The following is a 19,196-nucleotide window of genomic DNA, read 5'->3' as shown; positions in this document are numbered from 1 at the left end:
ATGAATTTTTCATGATAACTGTTTTCCTTAAATATTTGTGATCGACTATGATTGCGCGCTGGTAGAATTCCGGATCATTTATTTGACAACAGATATCACACTTATACAGCGCATTGGTCATGTGAAGACGTAAGTGAATGTTAAATTGGTTTAAGGTAGTTGTCGGGTGATGGGCATAGTGTCAGAAAGTTCTAAAATTTTTTATACTTATTAAGGGTATTAAGATACAATCACCATTCAAATTTGAAGTCGATTGACCATCTCTGATTCGGAATATTTATAATCAAAGTTCGGATCATTAACATTGCGAGCAATGAGGAGTATGCGTTTCAAGTCGCGTTCGTGATTTTAATAAAAAAAATAACAGTCAGAAACTTTTGAAAAACTAACAGAAAATTAATTAATTTGTCCTGAATTTATTAAAAAAAAAAATAAGGTATTCACCATCTCATTGTTGAGATATAGCAACGCAAAGGTCAACAATAAATGGGAAAATATACATGTCGGTGAATTGGAAAAAAACAATCTGACAACGCTGTACACGAGTATACATAGTATTATTTAAGCGGTAAATTCAAACATATACTCAGTACACTATACAGCAACTGGCAGAGCATATGCGAAGTTGTCAAATTTTAGGTAATGGTCTATAATCGGGGCTCCACCTGTTTATATCACTCAAAAATCCAAATATAGACAAATCGCTTTGAAACCAATTTCATTCTCTAGCATTTGTCGGCGGATTGAAGATATAATTGCATCTTTAGGTGTTATTTGAGCCTTAATAAGTTATAAGTGTATACCAAAGGTATAAATTATGCTTGATTTAGATATTAGATCATGAATTTTCAGTTCCGTGCAACACTGAATTATTTGACATATTTTTCATTTCATCCTGTGTATTGACTCTCAAGTCAAACACTAAAATTTAAGGTATATGCCTATTTGCCATAATTTCTGTAGTTTCGTACTAAGTACGTTAACGGACTCGTCAGTAAGGCTATGTTAACGCACTCTTGCCTTAGACTACATCTCTTACCAGTACGAGCCGGCGTAAAACTGTGTTGTGGGTTTCAGCCAGACACTATACTAGCAAAGGAAGGCGGATACCGTCCAAACTACTTGCAACTAAATGTTAAGTGAGCTGTTTTACACCGTTTAAGTATTGAAATAACAGAAATATGCCAATTTTCACTGTACAAGAGTTCAAAAAAATCTTTGTAGCTCTTAGTTAGACCTTTCTATCACCACCGTCCATCTTACGGTATGAATAAAATTAATTATTTATATTTATTAGAAAATTTATTAAATTTATTTTGGAAAATTCGCATGATTTTATGTTATCAATTTTGTACACTCTGATTGCAAGGTTCAGATAGATATCTAGTGTTAAAGACAAAAACACATACAGAAAATTTAATCCGCCGTGTAGCTGAACACGTGGAAAAAGTTTAATTATAGATATTTAAGGTGTAAGCACTTGGAACTTTGAAAAATAGGTGGAGCCCCACTTCTAGACCATTACCAAATTTTAATTTAAGAAAATATTCAATAGTATTTGTGTATACGTATATATGAAAAGTGTGTAGGTAAACTTCTCCCGGGTACAGTATCAAACAAAAGCAATGTCTCGTTTTAACTATCACCTAACCTACACGGAAAGAAAATTATGGCAGCGGTTCCCATAATTTTGTGAAATTTTTTCCTATACCAACATAGGAATTACGACCATAAATTATGGGAGCGGTTCCTATAATTATAGGAATGTTTCCCATAATTATAGGAATAGTTCCTATAATTATGGGAATGATACCCATAACACTATAGGAATGGTTCCTATAATTATAGGAATGGTTCCTATAATTATAGGAATGGTTCCTATAATTATAGGAATGGTTCCTATAATTATAGGAATGGTTCCTATAATTTATAGGAATACTTTCTATAATATTATGGGAATCATTCCTATAATTTATGGGAATGGTTCCTATAATTTATAGGAACCATTCCCATAAATTATAGGAACCATTCCCATAATATTATGGGAATGGTTCCTATAATAGTATGGGAACTATTCCCATAATATTATGGGAATGATTCCCATAATGCAATTGGAATGGTTCCTATACCATTATGGGAATCATTCCCATAATATTATGGGAATAGTTCCCATACTATTATAGGAACCATTCCTATAATATTATGGGAATGGTTCCCATATTATCATGAAAAAATTAATTTAAAGAAGTGTGGTAATCACTTCTACAATACACAGAAGTATTATTAAATATAAAAACAAAAATTCAAAAATTGAAAAAAAAATTGTATTTGGCAAAAAAACATTAAAATTTTTAACAAGAATTTTTTGTCAGCACAAAACATTCAAGAAAATTCAAATTTTGGGAAATTTCTACATTATTCAGCAAAAAAAAAATTTTATGATATTATAGGGATGGTTTCCATAACATTATGGGAATAGTTCCCATAATATTATAGGAATAGTTCCTATACCAATATAGGAACCATTCCCATAATAGTATGGGAATGATTCCCATACCATTATGGGAATGGTTCCAATAATGATATGGGAATGGTTCCCATAATATTATGGGAACCATTCCCATAATGGTATGGGAACCATTCCTATATCATTATGGGAACCATTCCCATAATGGTATGGGAACTATTCTCATACTATTATGGGGATGGTTCCCATAATATATGGGAACCATTCCTATAGTAGTATAGGTACTATTCCCATACCATTATGGGAACCATTCCCATAATGCATAGGAAAACTTCCCATAATTTTCTTTCCGTGTACTCTTACCGCGTACATGGCTCATAATTTTTGACAATATTGTAGCAGGACAACTACCTTAACTGATTGAATTGTCACCCTTATATCGATTGTAGTCAACGTGCATGTTCAGGATGTGGCGTTTTAGACCAGACAGTCGAGAGAATTCTTTTAGACAAACAATGCACTCGTAAAATTTTTCGCCGGTATGTGTATACATATGCTGTTTCAAACAATCCTTTATAATATAGGCTTCTCGGCAGATATCACATTTGTACAATTTTGTGTATTTGTGAAGAAACAGGTGAAAATTGAGTTCAATCAGAAGTTTGAAACTTGCTTGACAAATCTTACACTCATACGTTTTTTTGTTATAATGACGCACATACATGTGAACTGTTAGACTATTCTCTTGATCGAACTTTTTTTCACAGAAATTACATTGATATATTTTTTTACTGGAAGAAATATACTCGGGGCTTTTCAGTACCGACGGTAACTTCAAACTTTTTTGACTGCTGTTATACTCATACGGTTTTTTCTCAGAATGAATACGCAGCAGATGCGCCATCATATTCCGCTTTATAGTAAATTTTCGTTGACAAATATTACACTCGTACGGCTTATCGCCTAAATGTATACGCATGTGCATTTTCAAATTAGATGATTCAAAAAATTTTTTTTTACAGATATTACATTCGTATTGTTTTCTGACGGTATGATAATGTATGTGCCGTTCCAGAAGAACCTTTTTGATAAATATTTTCTGACAACTATCACATTTATATGATTTTTTACCGGAATGAATGTACATGTGATTCTTCAGAGCAGATAGGTGCTTGAAATTTGCTTTACAAACGTTGCACTCATGGGATTTTTTTACAGTATGATCAGTAAGCATATGCCGTGGTAAATATGTTTTAAACAGGATTTCATCGTTATGAATACTCACGTGATACTCAAGGTGCTTTTTCCTGGTGAATTTCTTATTACAAATGTCACACTTATATGAGGTTTTGCTAGTATGAATACGCATGTGAAGCTTCATATTATTCGCTGTAATGAATTTCTTTTGACAAATATTACACGCATACATATTTTCGCCAGTATGGATACCCACATGATTTTTCAGAGAATATTTTGTAGTGAATTTCTTTTTACAAACTTCACACTTATATGAGGTTGTTTTAGTATGAATACGCATGTGTAACTTCATATTACTCACTGTAATGAATTTTTTTCGACAAATATTACACTCATGCATATTTTCACCGGTATGAAGGTTCATGTGATTTTTCAGACAATATTTTGTGGAAAATTTTTTTTTACAAATTTTACACTCATGCATATTTGCGGTATGAAGGTTCATGTGATTTTTCAGACAATATTTTGTGGCAAATTTTTTTTTACAAATTCTACACTCAGACTTATTTTCGCCGGTATGAATACCAATGTGAATTTTCAGATTATATTTTCTAGTGAATTTCTTTTTACAAATGTCACACTCATACATATTTTCACCGGTATGAATACCCATGTGATTTTTCGGATGATCTTTTCTAGTGAATTTTTTTTTACAAATTTCACACTCGCATGCAGCCTCGCCAGTATGAATTTGTACGTGTTTCTTTGAATTACTCGTTTTATTGAACTTTCTTCGACAAATATCTGGAGTTTTGTCTTGCGAATATTTATCCATTATTAGCATTTCTGAAATATAAAATCAGAAAATAGATTGAGAATTTTATAAAGCAAAAGCTATTGAATACTCACTTTTTGTTTTTTTAGATTCTACATTCGATGGATTGATCTGCTGCATTATGATTGATATCGTTGACTGTAATGGAATTTTTCAACAATGCGGACCTATAATAGGCGCAATATCATACTTCCCTGATAATTAATTTCGATTCTACAGAAGTTAATCAGAAAAATATTATTCAAAATATTTTGTCATTATTTCTAAATTACACTAATGAATTTGTTTTAAATTTACTTGGCTTGGAGATAATTGCAATGTCGTTCAACTTTAGTTTTCCGCTTGAGATTATTGGGTACGCGTTGCTGCTTAAAAAGTCTTATAAAATCCAACGAATTCTTATAAAGCTTTTGTCAAGATATATGAATTCTATATGAGAAATCACTTTCCTAAGAAATAGTAATAGAAGTTACTATAAATCACTGTTATTTCATTATTTTGAGTCCGAAGTGCATTTAGTGTCGAAATTTAATTAATATAGAGCATTAAAATTCCTATTATATCTGATGGCGGCTGCTGAATGTATCATTTCTTTTTCTCTTATATTCATCACGCTTTTCACTATTACTTTCTATTTATTTACATTATGATTATCACTTTCTGCAATTACCTCTTTAACTTGATCACTATCACTGTTATCTAATTTTTTTTATCATAATAAAAATTATTATCCTTACCATTATCACTAAATGTTTTTATATCATTATTTGAATACATATATTGTATTACAAAAACTCAGAAATGTAAAGTATATTTCAAATTTTCTGGATTAAATGATACTCTTTCTGAACATTAACTTGTCCTTTGGAATAAACTCAGAGTAGCTGCGATTTAGTACATATTTTCATAGACTCTGGACTGGGCTATTAGACACCATGATTACTTGATCAAGGGGTGGTTCGCAGCATCGAGGTGGGTATGCTCTACAGTGTCGATACGTCATGCGTTGCATATCGAAATACTATCGAAAATTAATCGTTTCATGTAAATTTACTAGCAATGGTAGTTGAACTGACTACAGGTATGTATTAGGGTGTCCGTTATTTTCCAAATTTGATATTTTTATTTGGCCATGATATAAATCATTTATTGGTGACCCAAAAATAATAAAAAAAAGTCGAATTTGATGCTGTTTAACTTTGCTCAAGTATCAATACTTTCCTACTTTAGTACAATGTGAAAAATTTTATTACTCGCTTAATAATAAGTATATACAGCAATAACTATTATCAATTTTTGTAGGATTGTTTTCGTTTTTATTGAACTTAATAAGTTTTTGAAAAGTATGGAACTAATCTCCATTAAATTATCTTTAAAGCAGTATGCAAAATATCTTAATTCCGTGAATTAACAAGGGTATAATAACTGAAATAGTCGCCGAAGTGAGGCGAAAAAAATTTTTCGATCGTAAAGCACGAGTCGTGCAATATGAAATTATATTTTATTACATATTTAAAAAAATTATTACATTTAGTATATAACAGTCCGTACTTAATACAATTAACTAAAAGACAAATATGAGTGGGATAATAATTTTCAAAATACAAATATGGAAAAGTAGTTTTATTGTCATCTTTAAAAATTTCTGATTCTCACATACTAGGTAACGCAAAGTATATAATAACATATTAGCTAATATTCATTAATATCATCTGCTCTGTGTATCTATCGTTTTTTTTTTTTTCTTCATTTCATCTTCTGATTATCATCCGACATCATTTTTGAGGCTCTTTCCATGTAAAATAATAGAAAATACTGGAAGAAAAAAATTTTTAGAGACCTGGAACATTCCCAGACCCGGTTGTCTGTCACATGCTTATAGTACTGGCTGTGCTTTTGAAGCAAAACGTCTTCATGTCAAATAAAAAATTTTTTTTTTTATGATTATAACATATATGAAAATGAAAAAAATTATATTAAATCATCAGGAATTTTTGAAGTTATGAAAAAAATTTATTATGTCACATTTTTATTCTTAAATTTAATAGAATCAATTATTAAAATAATGTTTGTCTATTCATTGATGTATCACATATACATGTATTGACCCTATTCTTTAATAAAAAATATAAGAAATACAGTTGACCATTTGAATAAAAACTTCCGAAAGTTATATTTTTTTAACGACGCACATTTATAGTTAATTAAATACATTTTATCCATTATTAATTAATTTTTAACGTTTTGTTTTTTACAGTTCATCGAAGACTAAAAGCTTTTTAACGATAATTACTGCCGACACATCTGTTTTTTTTTGTATCAGTGATGATAGCAGCCACATTTCATAAATGTACACTCAAAATATCAATTACTTATTTTATAACCTTCTTTGATTTACCTAATAGTCTTCCACAGCAGCGATAAACTGCATAAAACTAATTAATAATAAAAATAAATAGAAGTATTCAAAATGTTGAATAAGTGTTATGTGTATAAAATATTAATGTTGTGCATACTATCAACGGAATTAGAACTACAACATCATCAGATGAAATTTTATACACCGTTACACTTCCAAAAGATCATCCAGAAGTTCAATATTTTATCAGGGAAGCTTTAAAGTCATTGCCACCTTATGTCAGGATTGAATACGAATTTGAGAATTGTAGAACTTTTGATACCCCTCTAAAACTTACTTCTGATGAGAGACAGTATGAAATTTTCGTTAGTTATAAACGAACTTCGTGTCTAAAAGGGCAAGTCAACGATCATTGTCACCCTGCAATAGATTATCAACTAAAATTCTATTTTTGTAAAATCAAAGTTTTCACGAAGGCTGTTGAACCTGTTACAATAAAATGTAAGCCGCACATAGACTTAGAATTTTATCTTAAAGAATATCATGATGAGCACGGTAATTCAATTTTCAAATTTTCACTTTTTAAAATTCAATTATTGTTGAAAATATATATGAATTTATTGTTTCAGGTGTATGTCCGCGATATTCCTGTAAATGTTGGGATTGATTGTTTTTAATTTTGTAAGAAATATTCGTCTATTTATATTAAATGATAATTAGACTTGAAATCAGACTTAAAATGAAACTTTTTCTTACCCTCGCGGAATTGCCATAACGGTATTTCTACGGTATTTTCCGAGTATTTTTTGGGTATAAGTATTATTACGGTATACCCTAGGTATACATGCGGTATGTTTGTGAAATTTTATTACACGGAAAGAAAATTATAGGAAGTTTTCCTATGCATTATGGGAATGGTTCCCATAATGGTATGGGAATAGTACTTATACTACTATAGGAATGGTTCCCATATATTATGGGAACCATCCCCATAATAGTATGAGAATAGTTCCCATACCATTATGGGAATGGTTCCCATAATGATATAGGAATGGTTCCCATAATGATATAGGAATGGTTCCCATAATGATATAGGAATGGTTCCCATAATGATATAGGAATAGTTCCTATACCAATATAGGAACCATTCCCATAATGGTATGGGAATCATTCCCATACTATTATGGGAATGGTTCCTATATTGGTATAGGAACTATTCCTATAATATTATGGGAACTATTCCCATAATATCATAAAATTCTTTTTTTGCACAATAGTGTAGAAATTTCCCAAAATTTGAATTTTCTTGAATATTTTGTGCTGACAAAAAATTCTTGTTAAAAATTTTAATGTTTTTTTGCCAAATACGATTTTTTTTTTCAATTTTTGAATTTTTGTTTTTATGTTTAATAATATTTCTGTGTATTGTAGAAGTGATTACCACACTTGTTTAAATTAATTTTTTCATGATAATATGGGAACCATTCCCATGATATTATAGGAATGGTTCCTATAATAGTATGGGAACTATTCCCATAATATTATGGGAATGATTCCCATAATGGTATAGGAACCATTCCAATTGCATTATGGGAATCATTCCCACAATATTATGGGAATAGTTCCCATACTATTATTGTAACCATTCCCATAATATTATGGGAATGGTTCCTATAATTTATGGGAATGGTTCCTATAAATTATAGGAACCATTCCCATAAATTATAGGAATGATTCCCATAATATTATAGAAACTATTCCTATAAATTATAGGAACCATTCCTATAATTATAGGAACCATTCCTATAGTGTTATGGGTATCATTCCCATAATTATAGGAACTATTCCTATAATTATGGGAAACATTCCTATAATTATAGGAACCGCTCCCATAATTTATGGTCGTAATTCCTATGTTGGTATAGGAAAAAATTTCACAAAATTATGGGAACCGCTGCCATAATTTTCTTTCCGTGTACCGTATTAATACCGTAAATATATTGTGTTGATACCAAATTTATATAGGGACTGTACCGTATTTATACTGTGTTTATACCGTATTTACGCTCTTGCTATATTGTATTTGTACAATGATTATACTCCATTTATATGGTTTTTATGCTGTACTTAAACGTCGGTTATACCGTATTTATACGGTTGCTATACCTTATTTAAACAGTGGTTACACGGTATTCATATAATGTTCGCACCGTATTTAAACGGTATTTATGCGATATAAATATGGTGGTTATACCGCATTTATACAGTGATTATGCCGTCTCACTCTTACAGGCTGAAAACTTCTTCCCAAGCAACTTTTATTTTTACTTTAAGCAATTCATTTTTCGGAGCAAGAGAATTCTTTTCTTGGGCCAAGAGATTTTTTCTTGGCCCAAGGGTTTTTTTTTTTTTTTAATCAAGACGTTTATTTTTTGGAGCAACAAAATTTTTTCCTTGGGCCAAGAAATTTTTTCTTAGCCCAAGTTAACTTTTTTTCGTTCAAAACTTTGATTTTTTGGAGTAAGAAATCTTTTTTCTTGCGGCAAGAAAAACTTTTTTGGCCGAAGTTAAACTTTTTTTCGTTCAAAACGTTCATTTTTTGGCAAGAGATGACTTATTTTCTTTAGCCAAGAATTTTTTTTCTTAAACCAAGAAATTTTCAATTTCGCTTTAAAAATAAATTTTTTTGGAGCAAGAGAATTTACTGTCTTGAACCAAAAAAAATTTTTTTAATTAAGTGTTTTACTTTTATTGAATCAAGAAAGAAAATTCGGAAGATAATATTTTTCTTGAACCAAGTTAACTGTTTTTTCTGTGTATCAATTTTTGTAGGAAATTTACCGCTCTTCAAGAAAAGTTTTTTTTTTTTCTTTCGTGAATCCAACCATTAAAGCTCAAAGTTAGACTCGTTTAAAAAAATTGGCGTTTGTTTAAGAAAAGTCCATGCCCTGCTTAAAAAATCAAATATATTCTTATAGCTGAATGTATAAGACCCTATACTCAACTATTACTTCTCATAGAACTCATTCTTTCTTATAAAATCTTTGTAGGAATTTATGAGAATCTATTGGATTCTATGAGATTTTCTAAGCAGGGTGTCCCTGACGATGGACAAAATCTTTAACAGATGGACAGCCAATACCAATAGAAGGACGCTTTTTGTAAATGACGTTTTCATCTTATTATATATATAAAAAATTATTAAATTTTGTGTATAACAACCTGTGCTTAATACAATTAACTAAAAAACAAATATAAGTCGGATAATAATTTTCAAAGTACAAATATGGAAAGGTAGTTTCATTGTCATCTTTAAAAATTTTTCACTCTTACGTATTAGGTAATGCAAATTATATAATAATATATTAGCTAATATTAATTAATATCATCTGCTTTGTGTGTCTATAAGATATTGTTTTTTTTTCTATTTTACCTTTTGATTATCATCCGACATCATTTTTGAGGCTCTCTCCATGTAAAATAATAGAAAATATTGGAGGAAAAAAATTTTTAGAGACCTGGAACAATCCCAGACTCGGTTGTCTATCACATGCTCATAGTAGTGGCTGTGCTCTTGAAGCAAAACGTCGACCGTTAACTTGAACTAAGAAAAATATTCTTGATACAAGAAAATTTTTTTTAACGATTCGGAAAATAAAAATTTTTTTACATCAAATAAATAATTATTTTGAAATCTTTACTTTGAATCAAAATTGTTTTTCCTCAAGTTAACATATTTTTATGCTTTAGTCGAAAAATTTTTAATTGTTTTAAAAGTTTTTATTTCTTAAAATAAAAGATATTTTATTGAAGAAAGCCGTGCCAGGTTATTGTAGCAATATTGCATTTTTTTGTTTGAAAAAAATAAAATTTCTTGGAATAATTACTATTTGTTCAACAAAGGAGTTTTCGTATGCTCCAACCAAAAAAAAAAAAATCAAACCGAGAGAAAAATTTCTTGGGAGAAAAGATATATATGGAAGAGAGGGAAGTCACTGGTGCTAGGCAGCAGCAGCGAGAATAGTTCGGTGCGCGCCACTAGGTAGCGCCTACGATTTGTAGTGTCCCTGGTAAGAAACTTATTTCAGAAGTCTTATATTCCGAAATTGTGACCATTCTGGCGCGGGTACTCCTCCGTTATTTGATAGAGTGATAAGTACCTTTTTTGATGGTAATATAGTACAACCTATATTACATAATGACAAAAATATTTATTATCAATGTTTCCATAAATAACTTATCTCTGAATTTGAACTTGAGCTTTAACAAAAATATTTTAATCAAAAGTCTATAGAATCTCTACTATATGATTAAAAATATACGAGTGACATAAAACATTGTAAAGCAATATAAATAATTATATAGAGCCATTTATCATTAATAATTATATATAATCTTTTTTACCATGTACTGGATAAATTCCGTATAAACACCTCATTAAATCAGTAGAATTGTTGTGTGAACTCGGTAGAAATACTGTATAAATTCAGTAGAAATGCCGTATTATTACGCTAACAATGTCATATTATTACGGTAGAAATTTCGTATTAATATCATATACATGAAGTATTAATCTTATAGAAATGCCGTATTAATACAGTAGAAGTACCGTATTAATACGGTAGAAATAACGTATTAATACGGTAGAAATGCCGTATAAGCTTCGTATAAACGCAGTATAAGCTCTGTAGGAATACCGTAATTAAATTTCACAAACATGCCGTATAAATACGGTAAAACTACTTGTTATCGACTACGTGTATGCTCTTTTAATACAGTGTTCAAACCGTATCATGAAAACCGCGAGGGTAGTGTAAAAAATGAGACAGTTATTGTTCAAATAAAAATTTAAAAAGAATAAAAAATTTTGTTTCTTGATGATTTTAAATAATGTTGTTTTAAAATATATTTTATTTAAAATTAGTTTTAAGTAAGGTAAGTTGAACATTCCTCTATCAATACCCTAGTATTAAAGTAAGTAAAAAAAATTTTCGATGAATCACATCACTGCGATACAGTCCCCCCCCCCTCAAGATATTCCTCTGTAAGATATCATTTCCCCTTATTTTACTACCATTTCCCCTCAATTCAGTTTCCCCACTACACTCAGTGGAATTTACTTGCGCATGCGCTTGAACCGCTACTATAAGTCAGCTGTTTACATGCGCATAGATATACTTATAGATAGTAAGACTGCGTATGCTTCTAAGAGTGAAAGGGGTACCTCTCTAAGATATTTTTCCTGGAGCCAGAGCCCTGAGTCTGATATCTTAGGAGGGGAGCACTATATTTATTTTAGTTCAACTTTATATATTATTGTCAATCTTCAATGATCTTAATGAGTGTGGATGTAGCAGATGTTAGACAATTTATAAATTTGAAATAAATAAACTAAAATAATGAAAATGAAAAAAATGTGCGTACGGATTTTGCATTTATCTAAATATGCATTTTTTTATTTCTACTCTACTTACATTTCATTCGTTTATTCTGAAATTTAAAAAATTGACAATCGTCAATAACATTCACACTCATTAATCTTAATATATTTTTTCTTGCTTCCCAAGCCGAAAGTACGGTCTTCCGGGTCGCATTACACTCGAGAAAGAGCCTCTTTTGTGGCCGGCTCGCAATGCAGAGAGCTGTCACTAGAGTGCGCTTATTTAGTATGACTCGGTTATGTAGCAAATATACAAAGATTTTTCAATAACAAATAAATTATTTAAGAATTAAAGAAGTCAAAATTAAAACAAATGCACATACAGATTTTTTAATTCTTTACATGTGCATCTATTTATTCTTTATTCATACGACATTTTATTTTATATTTTTCAATTATTAAAATGAAAAAATATCTGACAAATACACGACAGCGCATGTGTTAAAATAGTCACGGATGCACATGTCTATTTATTTATCATATCATAACCATAAATTTTAATGAAATTTGAAAAGTCTTGTGGCTAAAAATTTGTTATCAGTAAAGAAAATAACGCATAAAGTAAGAAAATATACGAGAGATGATAATATATTCTTACTATTGTGTATTATTGTAATTAATGTTTGAGCTTATGAAGAAGTCTATAGTATATTGCTAAATAGAGAAATAAAATACCTAGTTTCAACTAAAATTAAATCTATAATTTTCTTTTTCAATTATTTAATGTTTTTGATGCCCGCCCCGACCAGCAAAAGCCTCAGTTTTGCAAAAGTCGGGCGGGCCCGCCCCCTTTGACCGCTCGGCTTCGCCTCGCAATGTCAATTAATTCAACGTACTTTCGGCTGGGGAACAAGAAAAATAGTATACGACCCCCGGCCAGAAAGTTGAATGCCCTGACGTATGTGATATCAAAACCTCGGCTTTGATATCACATCCGCCAGGAAATTCAACTTTCTGGCCTAGTGTCGTAATATACTATTTATAAAATCCAATAAAATACTTTGAGCATATAAAAATATACATACTTATGACTCCTAGGTACTGCATTTGAGGTTATTATTATTAATACTACCGTGCTTAAGAATCCCTGCAGATTGCATGTGCAGATTTCCATTATTCTTTCAAAAGAATCTTTAGCAAAACTTGATGAATCTTTGTAAAGAATACTCATTGATTATACCTTATCTCATTCTTATTTAAATCTTCCGTAAGACGCTCGCTAAAAAATTTTCGTCACGAAAAATATTTGAGATAATGCTCCCTTATTAGAAAATACGATTAATGACGATTAAAAATGTTTTAATCGTATTAAATCGTCATGAATCGTCAATTGATGATTTTAGAGAATTAAAATAATAAAGCGTCTTTTGACGATTAAATGTGAAAAACCATGACAAGTATGAGTATTAAAGACGATTAATGGTGATTGAATTTTTAATCGTTTTTAATCGTCACAAATTGTATTTTCTAATCAAGGGTGTAAAGTATGTGATATAGTGTTAAATTATATATGTCAAATTAGTAATAACACAGTTATAGATGGATATATGTTTAATATTAATTAACAAAAGAATACAGTAGTTAGTAATTTGTCTAGCATCCAAGCTTCGCATTCAGGGTCTTACAAGAAACTGACGCCAGTGGCGTACCATTGATATGAGATATTTTTTTTTTTTTATTAATTAAAGCGAGCCTGCTCTCTTAGAATGAACCAGTGAAATCCACTGGTGAATCAGTGGATTTCACTGGGTCATTTTAAGAGAGTGGTCACTTTAAACATACAAGAACGCTCGGGAACACAGTTCCATTGAGCCTAAGAAAACCCAGTCCACAGATTACATTGCACCAAATCAAATTCATTTTTCTTTATACTTTTCTTATTCAAATGTCGGCATCGGAACGAATCTCAGGTCCAAAAGACCTTACACTTTATGCGTGAAAATTTTTTCGGCTTCCACTGGGATTCAAACCCACGCCTGGTCAACCGTGTTCGAGAGATCTACGTCTTACACCTTAGACCGCTCGGCCACGATCGCCGGTTATCGATATGAGAGACTTAAGTTAACTATGAGAGACATCTATCGGACATTATAAGGGGCTACTACACGGAGTGAATTGTCAAGTAAATATGCCTATACAGCACAGTAATAATTACATCACTCTATAGTTTGTATAAGCAGACTTATAAGAGCGGCGTGACACAAACTATAGAGTATGTAATTATTACTATGCTGCATAGGCATATTTACTTGACATTTCTCTCCATGTAAGGTATCATAGCAATTAATATTTTTGTGCAGTTCAAAAAGAGTCACGATCCTATGAATTTTTCATCATAACTGTTACACTCAAATATTTGTGATCGACTATGATTGCGCGCTAGTAGAATCCCGGGTCATTTATTTGACAACAGATATTACACTTATACAGCGCATTGGTCATGTAAAGACGCATATGAATGTTGAATTTGGTTTAAGTGATTAGATTGTTACCCTTATATCGATTGTAGTCAACGTGAATGTTCTGGATGTGGCGTTTCAGACCAGACAGTCGAGAGAATTCTTTTAGACAAACAATGCATTCGTAAAATTTTTCGCCGGTATGTGTATACATATGCTGTTTCAAACAATCCTTTATAATATATGCTTCTCGGCAGATATCACATTTGTACAATTTTGTGTATTTGTGAAGAAACAGGTGAAAATTGAGTTCAATCAGAAGTTTGAAACTTGCTTGACAAATCTTACACTCAAACGTTTTTATGGTATAATGATGCTCATACACATGGTTTGTCAGACTTGTCGTCTTATTGAATTTTATTTGACAAACATTACACTCGTATGATTTTTTTATAGTATGAGTAAGCATACGCCGTGGTAAATTTTTTTTTTCGTTGAATTTCTTATTTTTACTAATGTCACATTTGTATGAAGTTCTGCCATTATGAATGTTCATGTGTCTTTTCAAATAATTTCTGCTGACTTTTTTTTTGCAAATTTCACACTCACACCTATTTTCACCGGTATGAATACTCATGTGACTTTTCAGACAATCTTTTCTAGTGAATTCCTTTTTACAAATGTCACAGTTGTATAAGGTTTTGTTAGTATGAATACGCATGTGAACCTTCATATAACTCGCGTAATGAAATTTCTTAAGACAAATATTACACTCATACAATTTTTCCTGAGTATGAATGTTCATGTGACTTTTCAAATAATTTCTGCTGACTTTTTTTTTGCAAATTTCACACTCATACTTATTTTCACCGGTATGAATACTCATGTGACTTTTCAGACAATTTTTTCTAGTGAATTTCTTTTTACAAATTTCACACTCATACATATTTTTACCGGTATGAATACTCATGTGACTTTTCAAATAATCTTTGCTAATGAATTTCTTTTTGCAAATGTCACAGTTGTATAAGGTTTTGTTAGTATGAATACGCATGTGAACCTTCATATAACTCGCGTGATGAAATTTCTTAAGACAAATATTACACTCATACAATTTTTCCCGAGTATGAAGTTTCATATGACTTTTGAAATAGTATCTGGGAAATTGTCGTTTACAAATTTCACACTCAAACATATTTTCACCAGTATGAATACCCATGTGACGTTTCAGACAATATTTTCTAGTGAATTTCTTTTTACAAATTCCACACTCAGACATATTCTCGCCGGTATGAATACTCCTGTGACTTTTCAGATAATCTTTGCTAATAAATTTCTTTTTACAAATGTCACAGTTGTATAAGGTTTTGTTAGTATGAATACGCATGTGAACCTTCATATATCGCGCGTGATGAAATTTCTTAAGACAAATATTACACTCATACAATTTTTCCCGAGTATGAATGTTCATGTGACTTTTCAAATAATTTCTGCTAACTTTTTTTTTGCAAATTTCACACTCATACTTATTTTCACCGGTATGAATACTCATGTGACTTTTCAGACAATTTTTTCTAGTGAATTTCTTTTTACAAATTTCACACTCATACATATTTTCACCGGTATGAATACTCATGTGACTTTTCAAATAATCTTTGCTAATGAATTTCTTTTTACAAATGTCACAGTTGTATAAGGTTTTGTTAGTATGAATACGCATGTGAACCTTCATATAACTCGCGTGATGAAATTTCTTAAGACAAATATTACACTCATACAATTTTTCCCGAGTATGAATGTTCATGTGACTTTTCAAATAATTTCTGCTAACTTTTTTTTTGCAAATTTCACACTCATACTTATTTTCACCGGTATGAATACTCATGTGACTTTTCAGATAATTTTTTCTAGTGAATTTCTTTTTACAAATGTCACACTCATACATATTTTCACCGGTATGAATACTCATGTGTCTTTTCAGATAATTTTTTCTAGTGAATTTCTTTTTACAAATGTCACACTTGAAAAATTTTTCGCCAGTATGAATACGCATGTGGAACTTCATATATCGCGCGTGATGAAATTTCTTAAGACAAATATTACACTCATACAATTTTTCCCGAGTATGAATGTTCATGTGACTTTTCAAATAATTTCTGCTAACTTTTTTTTTGCAAATTTCACACTCATACTTATTTTCACCGGTATGAATACTCATGTGACTTTTCAGACAATTTTTTCTAGTGAATTTCTTCTTACAAATATTACACTCACGCACATTGTCGCGAGTATGAAGTTTCATATGACTTTTGAAATAGTGTCTGGTAAATTGTCGTTTACAAATTTTACACTCAAACATATTTTCACCAGTATGAATACCCATGTGACTTTCCAGATAATATTTTCTATTGAATTTCTTCTTACAAATTTCACACTCACACTCATTTTCACCGGTATGAATACCCATGTGACTTTTCAGAGAATCTTTTCTAGTGAATTTCTTCTTACAAATATTACACTCATGCATATTGTCGCGAGTATGAAGGTTCATGTGATCTTTCAGAATGTATTTCGTGGCAAACTTTTATTTACAAATTTTCCACTTAGGCTTATTATGACCGGTAGGAATACCTATGTGAATTTTCAGATAATATGTTCTTGTGAAGTTTTTTTTACAAATGTCACACTTGTATGAGATTTAGTTTCTTTAAATTACTCGCTTTATTAAATGTTTTTCGACAAATATTACAATCTAGTCTAGTTTCATCAAAAAATGTATTAAACGAGCGAGTTTTATCTTGTAAATATTTATTCATTATCAGCATTTCTGAAACATGAAATCAGAATATAGATCGTGAATTTCATGAAGCAATAACTTTTAAGTACTTACATTTCTTTTTTTTCTAAAATAATTTTTTAATTTTCCGATAATGATTTTCGATTTTACTAAAGTTAATCAGAAAAAAATTGTTTGATATTTTGTTATTATTTCAGAATTACACTGTAAAAAATTCGCGAGTGAATGCGGATTGAATTCGGAGTGAATGCGGAGTGAATGAATTTTTAATTATTCACTCCCCTCGGAGTGAGATTCACTCCGCAGGGGAGTTTTCGCGGAGTAGATAATTTTTTATTAATTTAATCCCTCCGGAGCGAAATTCACTCCGGAACGGAGTTTTGAAAATATTATTAATAAAAAATTGCTCCACTCAATAAAATCGAAGTAAAAACTCGCGTATTACATTATTGATCAGCTGATACGCACACACATATTTAGACACACACGCGCACTCGCACACACACGCACGCATACATTTGCACACACGCACACATTTGGACACACCCGCCCACATTTGCACACATGCACACATTTGCACACACATAAACCCACACATGCACACAAACACACACTCGCACACACACACACACACACACACACACACACACACATTGTTTAGCAGTTTAATATATAAATTTATTTAAGTATTAAAACTCCGGACCGGAGTGAATTGGGAGTGAAATAAAATCCGCGTCACTCCGAGATCACTCCGCTAAAAAAAAACTCCCAATTCACTCCGCATGCGGAGTGATTTTTTTTTAAACTCCGGAACTCCGAGTGACGGAGTGAATGCAGAGTGAATTCGGATTTAATTTCAATCCGAATTCACTCCGGATTCACTCCGGATTCACTCCGGATTTTTTACAGTGTAGTAATAAATATGTTTCAAATTTACTTGTCTTGGAGATAGTTGCAGTGTAGTTCAGTTTTACATTTCGGCTTTAAAGTATTGGGTACGCATTTCTGCTTTAAAAGTCTCATAAAATCCAATAAACTCTCGTAGAGCTGTCGTTTCTTTTTAATCGGGGATCACTTTCTTGAGAAACAGTAATAGAAGTTCTTATAAACCACTGTTATCTTATGATTTTGAGTGTAAAGTGCATTTAGAGTCAAAATTTAATTAAAATAGGGTATTAAAATTTCTGTGATATTTGATGGCGACTCGTGAATTCACATTAATGTACGATTATTTATCACTCATATTCATCGAGTTTCTCACTATGACTTTTTAATTATTTAATTCATCAATATCACTTTACAATTACATTTTTAACTTGATCATTATCACAGTTATTCAAGTTTTTTTATCATAATAAAAATTATTATCTTTCTTTTCAACACTAAATGTTTTTACATTATTATTTAAATCTAATATTGTATTACGAAAACATAAAAGTATAATATAAATGTTTTGTTTTCTGGATTCAATATTCCCTTTTCCAAACATTGATTTGTCCTTTCGAATAAAACTCAGTTTAGCAGCGACTAAGTATATATTTCAATAGACTCTGGACTGTGTTACTGAATTCCATAAGTAATTGATCAAGGGGTGGTACGCAGCATTGAGGTGGGTATATAAATTAATACTATCGATACGTCATGCGTTGCACATCGAGATTTACTCTCGAAGATTAATCGTTTCATGTAAATTTACCAACTA

The 19,196-nt window shown here is 30.9% G+C and overlaps 2 protein-coding genes across 3 annotated transcripts; both read right to left on the bottom strand.

Moving 5' to 3' along the window:
- Positions 1-2,879: 2,879 nt before the first annotated feature.
- LOC130665983 (zinc finger protein 658B-like) lies at positions 2,880-4,499 on the bottom strand. The gene has a single exon (XM_057466617.1). It carries the CDS (start codon positions 4,497-4,499, stop codon positions 2,880-2,882), a length of 1,620 nt encoding a protein of 539 aa, XP_057322600.1.
- A 9,267-nt stretch (positions 4,500-13,766) lies between these two features.
- Positions 13,767-19,044, bottom strand: LOC130664634 (zinc finger protein 845-like). Of its 2 annotated transcripts, XM_057464636.1 has the most exons (3): positions 18,432-19,044; positions 17,588-17,643; positions 13,767-17,524 (listed from the first exon to the last, which is right to left on the bottom strand). In XM_057464636.1, exon 3 carries the CDS (start codon positions 17,246-17,248, stop codon positions 14,771-14,773), a length of 2,478 nt encoding a protein of 825 aa, XP_057320619.1. In that variant the 5' UTR covers positions 17,249-17,524; positions 17,588-17,643; positions 18,432-19,044; the 3' UTR covers positions 13,767-14,770. The 2 variants fall into 2 exon arrangements, with proteins under 2 accessions (XP_057320619.1, XP_057320620.1); XM_057464637.1 differs by lacking the exon at positions 17,588-17,643.
- Positions 19,045-19,196: the final 152 nt, after the last annotated feature.

Source organism: Microplitis mediator, chromosome 3 (assembly GCF_029852145.1).
Source record: "Microplitis mediator isolate UGA2020A chromosome 3, iyMicMedi2.1, whole genome shotgun sequence".
NCBI classification, from domain to species: Eukaryota; Metazoa; Arthropoda; class Insecta; order Hymenoptera; family Braconidae; genus Microplitis; species Microplitis mediator.
The sequence above is the reverse complement of the archived record's forward strand: the minus strand, read 5'-3'. Positions and strand labels throughout refer to the sequence as shown.